Source organism: Argiope bruennichi, chromosome 5 (genome assembly GCF_947563725.1).
Source record: "Argiope bruennichi chromosome 5, qqArgBrue1.1, whole genome shotgun sequence".
Classification (NCBI taxonomy): Eukaryota; Metazoa; Arthropoda; class Arachnida; order Araneae; family Araneidae; genus Argiope; species Argiope bruennichi.
The window spans coordinates 93421783-93435236 of record NC_079155.1 but is presented as its reverse complement, the minus strand read 5'-3'; the positions used below and the strand labels follow the sequence as shown (position 1 = coordinate 93435236).

At 27.5% G+C, this 13454-nt stretch overlaps 1 protein-coding gene across 1 annotated transcript in view; it reads left to right on the top strand.

Moving 5' to 3' along the window:
• Positions 1–13454, top strand: part of LOC129968147 (nephrin-like) — a 494644-nt gene that overhangs the window by 327736 nt on the left and 153454 nt on the right. The window contains exon 8 of the mRNA XM_056081964.1: positions 12838–13049. Coding sequence (XP_055937939.1) covers positions 12838–13049 — 212 coding nt within the window. The remainder of the gene's footprint in view (positions 1–12837; positions 13050–13454) is intronic.

The window sequence follows — 13454 nt, the reverse complement described above, 5'->3', positions numbered from 1 at the left end:
AATTGCAAAATCAATGTATCTGGATTAGTTGAGCTGATTGGTGACTTAAAAAAATTAAGAACTCGACTATTCTGTAGTAAAATTGTAGAGTATTATCTTCAATGGCTCTTTTGTATTTTTAATAAGGAAAAAGACTTTAAGACTACTTTGAATAATACTTATGGAATTTTACAAAACATGTTGATTCACAAATGATAAGTCCTTAGTGAAATTTTGAAAATTAAGAATAAAACAAAACTCCTCAAGTAATTTAACATCTGTGCAATATCACGACGTATTGGATTTGATATTTCTTATTTTAACTTTAAAAAAAGGCATGTGGATTGTTAAAATATTTATATAAAATCTGAAATGCTATTGAATCTAGATACTAATTATTGAATTTTTACTGAATTAATACTCTAAAACTTTGCGCACAGTTAATATGGAGTATGAGGAAGGTTTTAATCAATGTTTTGGCGCAATTAATAAACCAGTTAATTTTTTATTAACTAAAAATTATGTTTTCGTTACACAAGCCAACCGCTGCGTCCAAAATTTGTTTAAAAACTGGATTCGAAATAGCCGAAATGTTGAAAAGATATATATTTAAATAAAATTAAATTTTAATGATTGATAAAAAATATTTTCTTAATATTAAATATTGTTTTGATTTCTCACAATTTTTGTAAATTGATCCAAAACTTAAATTATTACTTTCAATCGCCGCTGGAATTTAAAACCCTCTGTTAAAAATAGATGACTTTATATTACAAATTGTAAACACAATTTTAAGTTGCCACTAACAATTTTTGGTTTAATTTTGTTTATCCCTTATAATGAATGTGTTTCAGAACAATCTAATCATTTCTTTATAATGAAAAGCTAGATAGATTGCTTTGCTGAAACAGATGTTATTATTTTAATAATTTGTTTATTTTAATCAAACTTTCAAATGATCGAAATATTTTCCGTATTGTAATATTTTGTGTAATATACTAAGTATGCGTGTCTATTGCAAATTGTGATATTTTATATAAAATATGTTTTATTAAAATATTATATATAATTTAAAAATACTTCTACATGACTTCATACTCCAACGAAGATAATAATAAATACTTTTTAACTTTATCGTGAAAGATAGTTATATTACATAACTTAAAACTTTGTATTAATGTGCATTAACTTTAATCTTCACCGCAAATTTTTCTTATAGGCACTTTAAATTTTCCTTACAAACGCTGTAATAAAAGCAAAAATTAATTAATGAAGTCTTTGGGTTAGTTAATTCTTTATTAATAAAAGACATAAAAGTAATTTCACTCCTAACAGTGTTGGAAAAAAAATCTCATAATATATGTAAAAAATATCTACAAATTATTAAACTTTTATAAATAGTTTCTATTAGAAAATAATTACTATAATATCACGACACATTATCACTTTTTGCTCTAGGCTATGTTCAGATATGTATAATAAGTGTCTTTATTATAGCGTTTTATTTAAATACTTCCTTAAAATTAACCCGAAAAGTCATACAAAAAAACAGCAAAACAATACCCGAGGATTTTATGGTAATGATTTCTTAAATTATTTTTTAGCTGTTACGATTTTTATGAAATAATTTTCATTTACATATTTACATTAAAAATTAAAAAGCGTTTGAAACTCAAATTTTTTGTACAAATTTATCTGCAAAAATAATGAAACTGTATGTGTTTCTAATAATTAAATCATATAAAATTCTTTTTAAATACCTATTCTTTTTTAAGAGCTCATTCGAATATTTATTATGGAAATATATTGAACAATTTTCAGTGTCCTATTATAAATATATTGGCGACATTAAAGAATCTATTTTCTCTTCAAACAACGAAGTTATCAAACGTTCTTGCGAGATATCCATTTCTATTAAACCACCCTAAGTAGAAGAATTTTTGGTGTAAGTCAATTGTATTTAAAATAAGGAAGTATTATTATAAATTTATCTGTGATACCTTTGAATCGATATTAAATTCCTAATTATAAAATAATGCAAATATTGTATAACATTTTGTGTGAAAAATTAATAACGCATCTAAATTATTTAAAACTGGAATGCCAGTTAGTTATAGTGAAAATATATGAAATAGTTTACAGTTTCAGTAATTAAAATCATTTACACAATAATTATAAGTTGTAATTTCTGTTAATAAATATTATGATAAAATAATTAAAAATCATAATTTATTGGACACTTAACATATGATATATGAGATATGATATGATATGATATGATATGATATGATATGATATGATATCACATCATATGATATTCATCAACACATATGATGGAATTGAGAACAACTTGATTTGTAGGATAAATTAATCTAATACTAAATGCTTGAATTTTAAAATTTGGAAATAATCGAAAAGGGATAATTATAGAATTAAATCAACTATCATTTTCAAAAAGGCTTTTTTAAATTAAAATTATTATTTGAAAAAATATCACGTTTTGAATTATTCAGAAAAATGTGGACTAAAGTTTTCATTAATTAAATGCCACGGTGCCTTTCATAGCATTTATTTTCATAATGAAAATAAATATTCAAAATCTGAATAAATTGCAAACAATATTATTAGAGTAAATCTATAAAATCATTTATGTATAACCGTATATTCTGCCCTATTTGTTACAAAATTTACTTTAATACAATCAAAATATATAAAAAGACCTGATTAAATTTCAGATTTTACAATTACTTTAACTAGCAATTGTTCTGAATTTCCAATAAACTAATTAACAGTAAAAATTATCTCTTAGATTACATCCTGAATAAAAAAAATTGCATATAAAAACCTGCATAATTTATTTGCCTATACAGAATAAGAGGCATGTAAGACGGAAAGATACCATACCTTGTTTCAAAAATGATAAATCTGATCAAAATACTCTTTATTCAAAATTTTAAAGCATCTTTATTTAATGGGATGAAAAATAATGCTTTTGCATTTAAGTTGCCTACAAAGATTTATCGCGCCGTCAGATTTAAGTGCAGCAAACTTGTTCAAAGACTTTAAGAAAATCGATCCTAAGTGGTCGTTCAAGAAAGTAAATCTAATTCCTAAACTATTTATATTAAAAGCATGATAGAATGGGAAGGATATAATTTGTCAGGCATTGTACAATATACTGAGCTTCAATTAAAGGTAAATGTTTTACCAGCAATTTTGTTGGCTATTTTAATAAGGTTTTGTTTTACTATGTGTGCTTTAAACATCATCTCGTGAAAGAATAATGAGCTTGAAACTCGTATCAAAATAATGTTAAGGAAAGATTCATACTATTTGAGAGATGTCCAAAGCCATGCAACTTGAAAAAGCTTTCACAAGAATTTTATGTTACTATTTTTTGAGCCATATTGCGTAGGAACAGTTCTCATGCTTCACAAGATTTAATGTGTCTGTTACTGCCAAAGAAGCACAAAATGTATGATTTTTCATCAAGTTTATCGACTTAAAACTAGATTTACCATGAGTTGGCATATACCTAATGTTACTAATGCAGCGTTTCTCAACCTTTCAGTATTCGTGGCCCAGTTTTCAATCATAACTTTCATCGCCCCCCCCCCTTACAATAAAATGTTTACCACAATAATGTATATTGAGTATTTTGGATTCTGTTTTTAAATTATTTTTAATTAACTGCCAAAACAAAAGTAAAAGCGAGCTAATGTTGGCGAAAAACTACATCTTGCATTTTGGACAAGCGGACAGTGAACAGATGAAGCGAATGAAAGCGGAGAAAATTTAAATATTATATTTGAAGTGAAAGCCAAATAGGGAAATAACGTTAAAAGAATATGAAAGTAGAAAAATTCATCAATGAAAGTTAACATAGACGGGGTGAGCTAAATTTAGAAACGGGGAATACATTTTTTTAGAATAATAAAAGAAAGCAAACAGAAGCATGACAAAACGAAGGTGAAAAAAATAGGAATGTTTGTGCAAGGGAGACACGGCCGAGACCGTCTCGAGCATGCGCTGAGTAAATGTTTTCTCATAAGAAGAAGGAAAATATTCGATACGGAAGTTTCAATTCCAGCAGTCTCATTCGAATCGATCCTTTTATCGCTATCGAATCAATTGTGAATTTGTATGTTATATATGTTTTCGTGTTAATTGCAATTCACCATATTAAATATTCACGGCAGCAGATTTATGCAGACTCATGAATAAATTTTTAAGCGGAAGTAAGCAAGCATTAGACGATAGTCAAGCATCAGCAAGTACACAGACGAGCGTGTTCCGGAAATAAAATCAAGAAAATATTCTCAAGAATACTTAAATTTTGGATTTACCAGTACTGAAGTAAATGAAAAAAAAAAGGCCCCTGTGTATCATTTGCTCAAAATTGTTTGCCACAGACAGCATGAAATCTAATAAACTTAAACGACATTCGGAAACGCTTCATAGTGAGTACGTCAACAAACCCAGATAATTCTTCGAATTAAAATTAAAATCATATAACAAGCAATAACAATCATAACAATTTGCGTGACAAATTGTTTTCAATACAGCTTGACGAAGCAACAGATAGTAATAAAGATGCTCATTTAATTGCCATGTTCGAATTTGTGGTAATATGTCAGTAGTAGAACTACTTTTCTGCAAACCAATAGATCTCAAAACATCAGCACTCGCATTATTTGCTATTTTAAATGATTTTATGAACGAGGCAAACATAGAATGGAAAAATTGCGTCGGAATATGCACCGATGGTGCTCGTTCAATGTCCAAAAGATTCCAAGATATATAAGCACTTTTTAAACAAAAATAGCCTCAGTGCACACATTGCAGGATCCACAGAGAAACTTTGGCTTCGAAGGAAATGAGTCCTGGTTTGAATATTGTGTTAACTACAGTTGTAACCGTAGTAAATTATATAAAAATGAGACCCCTGAAATCGAGAATCTTTTCCGCACTTTGTGAAGACATGGGTTCAGTACATTCAGCGTTACTATTTTATTGCGAGGCAAGATGGTCATCACGTGGGAAATTTTTGCAACGTGTTTATGAATTAAGAGAAGAAATCGCCATTTCCTAGAAGAAAACAGACAGGAGGCCGAGAATTTTCGCGATAGTTTATTTGTGATGAAATTGAGGTACTTGGTCAACATATTCGAGAACTGAGACTGGCTATTTCTAATATCAAGCCTTCCTTCGAAAAGCTTTACTCTGCAAGACAGGCCCAAGGAAGTCACTTATAATTATTAAATTTGTTTTTAATTTATTATGTTTTGATTAAGTAAGTTGTTTTACTTCAATAAGTTATTAAATATGTCGAAATGTATTTTGTTTTCTATGTGTATGTGTACTTTCCTTTCAGTCATAATATTTTCTCTTTTTCTCTTTTAAATAATATTTTCTCTTGGATATTCTCGCGCCCCACAGGTTGAGAATCGCTGTACTAATGGGATCAAACTGGCCCCTTTCAGTATTTATTAGATAAAATATAAATTGACCTTTCTATTATAAAGTTACAATAGAAAAAAACTTTTACATCTTAAATAAATTTGTTGAATAAGGCAAAAAGCAGTTTCTCCATGTTTATTTATTAAAGAAAATGTTTATAATTTAATCTAGGTCTTCAAGATTATCTATCCTTTTACCATCATTTTCTACCAAAACATTGACTCGCACGTCTTCTTACTAATAACTTATAATAGCTTCTGTCTGACTGACTTTCGTCTTCTTGCTTCTTATATGCACACATTTTACTAATAAATACTTATTTCTATATTTTTACCTATATCTGTGCTCGCCCCTATCAAGCTATTGCATATTTAAATATAAATGTATTTATTCTCAAATATATTTATTCGAGTGGTCAAAATGACCCCTTCGGTAAAAATAGGTATACTTTATATATATTACTCCGAAACTGATAAAAGAAAAAGATAAAATTTGCGATTATATGTCTTATAAATGTAAGTAAAAATTAATTAAAATTAATGTAGTAAAAATTAATTAAAATTAATGTAGTAAAAATTAATGTAAGTAAAAATTAATTAAAATTAATGTAGTAAAAATTAATGTAAGTAAAAATTAATTAAAATTAATGTAGTAAAAATTAATGTAAGTAAAAATTAATTAAAATTAATGTAGTAAAAATTAATGTAAGTAAAAATTAATTAAAATTAATGTAGTAAAAATTAATGTAAGTAAAAATTGATTAAAATTAATGTAGTAAAAATTAATGTAAGTAAAAATTAATTAAAATTAATGTAGTAAAAATTAATGTAAGTAAAAATTAATTAAAATTAATGTAGTAAAAATTAATGTAAGTAAAGATAAATTAAAATATTCTCATAAAATGCGGCAATAATTTTCTTGAAGAAAATTAACGAAAAGTTTTCTCTCAGAGGGGACAAAATGACTCCTTAGTAAACCTAGTGTTAAAATTTTTTAACATTTCATCAATACTGAAAAATAAAATAAGATTACTTACTTTATTTTCTATGAAAATCATCTCAAGTGTACTACTATGTTTGTGATAAAGTTATGGCAAAATAGTGCAACGGAGAAGTTCGTGTTGTTTGAAATATATCAGAATTTATGAAGCCTACTATTCGAAAACCATTTCATGAGAATGCGGTTTTATTATTTTTACATCTTAGTTCATATGAACAAGATTGCCGGAATCGCATGCTCTGTAATTTGATTGTAATTGACCCCTTCCAGTCTTTTAACAGCAATATTAATTAAATTAATTATTTTTCTTATAAAAAAGAAAATTAAACATGTTTACCCTATTTGCTTTTACAATAATATTTTAAAGTTTTAGTAACAAAAAATGAAGTATTTTACCCATAATGCATACAGAACAAGGATGCAATTAAAATATAAAAACATAACTACTCTTTCCTAATGCATATACCATTTTTTTGAATATTTAATTTTAAATACATTTTGCTTAATGAAGCAATAAAGGTAAATGCATATGGCTTAATGAAGCAATAAGCAATGAATAAATTAATGAGGTAAAAAATATTGAGAAAATATATGGAAAGTTTTGATCTATGGAGAAAATTTCACTTATTAAAGAATGCATCTACCGTTAAATTTTTTTAAAAATGGTATATACACGAGAAAAGCGTAGTTATTTTTTTTACATCTTAATCGCATCCTTATTCTGTAGATATTATGAGCAAAATACTTCGCTGGAAATTTATTTCAAAGCCTTCATATGTCTTTTGATAACCTGGAAAACTCTGCCAATTCTTTATAGAAAGAAAGCACATTATTCATAAAAACTGAAAGGAAGAAAAGTATGCGCACTTCCAGTCCAATAACCACAGCATTTTATATAACATTTGAACGAATATAGACTTGAAGGCCCAAATTACGCTCAGTTGAAAGTATGAAACACGCTCGTGTAGAAATGAGACCACATTTTGGAGCAAGTAATAAGGGGGGGGGGTAGGCACATCACGAGATGTCTTCTACTTTAAAGAGTAAATGAAAAGCTCAAAAATCTTCTTTTGGCTTGATGAAAATGGTTCCAAAAGAGAGAACGCAACATATCTTTATATGCTTAGAGCACTCCGCGATAAAATATGATGACTATATGGTGGCCAGAAATGTAAAGCTCTATACTTTCGAGCTGGCTTTCAAAAGAACCAGGACGGATATCGTTTTATATCTTAATGCATTTTTCTGAAGTACTTTTTGCGGTGGGAAATGGATAACATTTTTTTCTCGTCGTCTTCTCATTCGGAAATCTTTTTAGATCCCATAAACTGGTTAGGAACATTTCCTGAAAAGGGTTCGTGGTCACCGAGAAAAAAAAGTTTCTTTAAGACCGGTTTGCTCTGGGAAAAACTCCTGAACAAAATATTATTTTTCTCCTTCTCAATTTTTCCCTTCAGATCTCATCTAATAATAATAATTTAAAAAAAAACTGAAATCTTTCTATCGATGCTAGTAGATTTACACACTAGAAGATTTTTTGTTTATTTTTAACTTTAAAAATCCAGTTTTTTCACAGTAGGTCATTAATATATGTTTAAACTCATTTCAGTGAGAAAAAACCAGATTATACTAATTATTAATTAATTAAATACTATCTAATGAGGTAATTAACATTTTTTGAAAGATATCATAAATTCTAATTTGTACAGACACACAATTCTAGTTTGAAATGATGCCTAGTATTAGTCTTTATGTTGTCTGCCTCAATCAAGTTATAAAAATATTTAGTTTTTTTTAACAATTTTTTCATCAACGATGAATAGAAAAAGCGAGATTTTTTCTGTAATTTTAACTCTTAAATAGCTATTAAAAATTTATTTCTATAAATATAACTTTAATTGAAACGCAAAACATCCACTTTTTCATACAGATTATTTTGATATATAAATAACTGTATTTGTTTAATTTCTTATTGAGTTATGATTGTTTGAATGAAGCAACAAAGTGGGAAAATATCATTCTTCATAAAATGAGTTTTAAAAAACCGTAACTAGAGTTTTTAATGAAAGCACCTCAAGAAAAATAATTATAACTCGAGAAATATTTCGAATATTGAAAACATCTTGGTATCGTTTGAAATCTAATGGATCTGAGAACATTATTAAGCAATAAAAAAAAATCCGATATTTTGAACGATTGTCGAAATTTTAAATGTGTACATACACCTTATGGGATCTTGGTTAAGTTTTCTGATTCTGGTTGCATATTTGTATCTTATTGTGATATATCTAATTTATGCATAGAACTTTCTAAATACTTATATAATTTCATTGATGTTTACAATTTCAAAATGATTTGATTTAAGATTTGAATATAAGTCTGAAGCATTTATTATTATTATTTTGAAAGAGTAAATTAGTCATAAAAACAGTCATTTAGTGAAGCAGAAAAATACAAGAACTTTCAAAAATACCTCTGAAAATATAATTTGGTGGTAAAATATACAAGGAGAAAACATTTTGTTTGCTTCCAAATCATTAGATGAAAAAATCTTTTCATTTCCTCAAATATACTCTTTTTCCATTATTTGCTAAAACTCTGTATATCCGATGTGTAATGATATAATAGAAAAAAAAAATATGAATTCTTTTCAAAGTAATTACAAACCATATTGATTCTCTAAAAGAGCGAAGTTAAAATATATTATTTAATATAAACTATTGTTCAAGCCATACATTGTGTAAAAATTTAAAAATGTAATTCATCGTTCCATCACTAAGAAGAAGGTGTAATAAAAATTACGATTTCTTTTTAAGAGATTTTTTTAAATCGCTTTTCATTGAAAATCCTTCTGTTCTAGCATGCTATATCAGTTCCAAGAGCGGAATAAAATTTCTAAAGATCGAATAAATCGTAGTTTTTTTTTTTTTTTTTGAACTGTTATTAGAAAAAAAGTTTTTTCGTTTTCATTTCACAATTCAAATCCATCTTAATAAGTGCCCATATAAATAATATGAAAAGTTCTTTTAAAGAAATTGATTATTTGGTACCATCTTTTGAACTCAAAATAAATGGATGCAAAACCCATATTATTGCCTGTGAATTCATTTTTTTCATTGTGGTTAATCGTAAATTCTTTCTTTTATTATTCCAAAAATAATCTCAAACGCATATATGTACAATGATCTTTGAATTCGAGTGCTTATCTTTTACATATCTTTTGGATTCGAAATTTAAAAAAAAATATGTAGATCCAATACTATTGTTTGTAAATTCAAGTTTTTCATCATGTTTAATAGTAAATTCGTTCTTTTATTATTCCAAGAATAACCTTAAGCGTATATATGCACAATGGGATGAACGTCAAACGTAATGATATAAACCTATTAGGCACAAATACAATTGAATATAAAAGTTGAGTACATTTGGGCATACAAAAGAAACTGTTTAGAGCTTAAAGATTTATAATTACTTCTATTTAAGACAATGATGCTATATAAAAGGATAAATGATTATCAAAGATCATAAAGATTTTGAATCTAAAAACAGTTCTTAAATACAATTTTTTAATAAAAATAATATGCCATAATTGCCTGATCTTGGCAAGCAAATGTTTGTCTGACAAATGACTGCAGAAAGTTCTGTGTACACTAAATAAGGCACTAAATACACCATCAGAATCATGCGTAGTCAAAACATGGGGGCAATTGTAATGATACTAAAGCAGCTTGTCACCAACGTGTTGCCGATAATACATGATTAACACACCAATTATTCACCGAACAATCCAACTTTACTCTCATTGTTCCCACGGAAATAGCTACCATTAACTAGCTGATTGCCCGTGGGAGGCGAAGACTTGAATCCAACAATATTAAAAGGTAAATGAAACGTTAAACATTCCAAATAATCTGACACGTAGTCCAGTCCCCATGACAGCTTATCTCTCGCCATTTTGCCGATAACACGGTGTTATGCTAATGCCTCCTTTTCCCCAGACGAGATGTAAATTATTTCTGTTCTATGCGTTTAGGAATTCGATACCGCTGATATATTTCCTTATTTTATATTTCCTTAAATTAAGCTAACAATGCAGAGTTTGATATGCCAGTTTAATAAGCGGGAGGTATCGTGGGTGAAATTAGACGTCTCCGATTAGATCTAGAAATTTCTCTCGGTTTTAAAAGTGTGTCAGCGAATAATTTCGAATAAAGGGAGAGCAAAGTGGTGTAAATAAGTCAGTTAAGGAATCTATGCCTATATATGGTAGAATGATAAAATGTATAATAGGATATACCATACATGTCATATATATTATATAAAAGGATGCAGAACATATAATACACTTACAATTTCTTTTTCCTAGCAAATGTTTTTATAAAATTCAGCACATTCAAAGTTCTAAGAAAATAAAGTTTATCATTGATTCAAGATATTGCATTTATACTCTGATTTTGTTTGTTTGTTTAAATCCTTTCCTATTTGCAAAAATGAATCTCTCTAAATAGTGTTTCCATCTCTTTCGGATCTACAAATCTTTTAAAATTCTGGAATTTTATACAGTTTAGTGCTTCAAAAAACAATATTCTAATCATTTCGAAATTTTATTATGTGAAACTTGAAGTTATATAAGTTTTTATTAAATCTCATCCACTAGTGAATTTGTACAAGTTCCATATAGTAAAATATCATTTGGTAGCCAATAACTCATTACAAAATAGCAGGGAACATTCAATAACGAATTGCAAAATATGTTACGGACTAAAAAAAACAAAATATTTTTAAGAAAAGCTTATTTCAAAATAATAATCGCAAAAAAAGCGGTAAAAAAGAAATTGAACCATTAAATAAGAAAAAAAACTCCAAAATATACATTAAAGTTAAAAATGCATTGTAAATTGATTTAAAATTTTAATTCACTTTTTGTATTTTTTTTAACTCTATAGGATTTTGTGATTTTGTTTTACATTAAGATATTTCTTATAATTTTAAAATTTTAAATGCAATATTTGATAAATGTTGTTTTAGTATCATTTTACTAACAATTATTTTAAAAGATCTCTGAACATAAGGAAATTTTAAAATCTTTGTCATGTTCTGAAGGATTTTTCATATAAAATATCATAAAATCAGCATTTTATGAAGTGAGATAATCTTGAACGGCTTTTTTTTATATGGATCTGGAATCTTTTCCTATTGATATTTTCATTTTCATGAAATAGTTCAGCCTTTTCTCTTGTTTGGTTAATCATTTTAATCACGTATAATATCATTTTTTTTCTTTAAAAAATTGTGAAATGTGATGATTATAAAACTGTCGACATTTGAAGTCAGATATAAGCATTTAATTTTGTTACATTTCATACTATAAGATGATTTTTAGACAGTTTTCATTTTTTTGTCATTGAACTTGGATAAAGAAACTATGAGCTGTACTGACCATATTATATCATCACGTTTAAAAAGATTTCCATTTCATTAATCAAATAAAATAGATCAATCTATTTCCTAAAACTAATTTGATTCATTTTCATCTCATATAAAAATCATGATTAGAACTCCGACAAAAATTAATTTTTAGGGTCGATTTCTAGACAATTCCGAGAGAAAAAAAATGTTTGAAAAATTCAGGGTTGTCTATAGGATTTATTCATTTCTTTGTAACCCTTAACCAAGTAGATAACTTCTCTAAATGGAAAACATAATATATATATATATATATATATATATATATATATATATATATAATATATATATATATATATATATATATATATATTATTTAATAAGTTACTGATTTTTATATAAAACCATGTAGTTGCATAAGCAACAATATGCGATTACTACATTGGTCATTGTGATAGTGAAACACTGATTTGGTAGACGCCATATTATGCGAATACTTTCAGAAATAATTTCTGGTAATCCCCAACAGAAACGGTAAGCTTTCTTTTTGAGTGATTTTGACAACAATTATTAGTCGAGCGTACTTTTTTCCAAGTTGCGACTTTGAAACTCAGTCCTTAATTATTGCCATGCCCTCGCTCTTCTTGCTGCACAACGTTTTCGAACTCCCATTGCAGCAAAATTTGCACAATAATTTTGCTGCCTTTATTAAGTAACTTCGTTACTCATAAGTCTTCAAATGTCCATAGTATGCTAATTTAATAATGCGGCTACTCAATAATCACTATGCAGCTTTAATATATAGCTACATCTGTATCCCCATATGCCACTAAAAATAATAATCGAGTATGTGTTCTGAATCTTCCAGCTTAAAAAAAATTTGGTACAGTCAGTTAATTCTTTAAAAGTTCAGCGTTTATATCTAATTATATTTATCATACAAATTTACATAATGATTATTGTCTCATGTTTATTTGTTCTTCTCCTTTCCAGTTGCTCCATCCAAAATCTCCATTACGGGACCAACGGAAGGTGTTGTAGGAAATGTGATCACGATGTCCTGCTCGGCTGGGCCCAGCAATCCAGCATCGAGGCTTTCTTGGGTCATCGATGGAAAATTGATTCCGACGACGACATCGGAAGTGGAGGTGTCGAAAGGGGGCTGGCTCACGACATCAAACGTTACCGTCACTCTCACCAGGCAGGTAAATCTCTTTGCGGAACAAATCAGAATGACATTGTTTAGTTTTATAAGTAAACCATCTGAATAGAAATGATGCAATTAATTCTCAAAAGAAAATTTATTCCCTCTATATAATTGATATTTTTTTTAAAAAGTCTTTTTGATATTCTTATCATACCTCGGTTTCTTATTATGTTGATTGTTATAGTATGCATTTATTAAACAACAAAAATAATCAGTCGCTATTTCAAAGCAACTTTTACTATTTCACAGCATTTTTTTTTTCTCTTCAAAAAGTTTAAAATTTACAATTCATGGGAAATATTTCCCAACAAATTTTCATTAACTTCTTACCAATCAAATATTATATTTGCATAGAGTTGTCAGTTACCCAGTATTTTAAAAATAGCATAGCGATCTCCATATA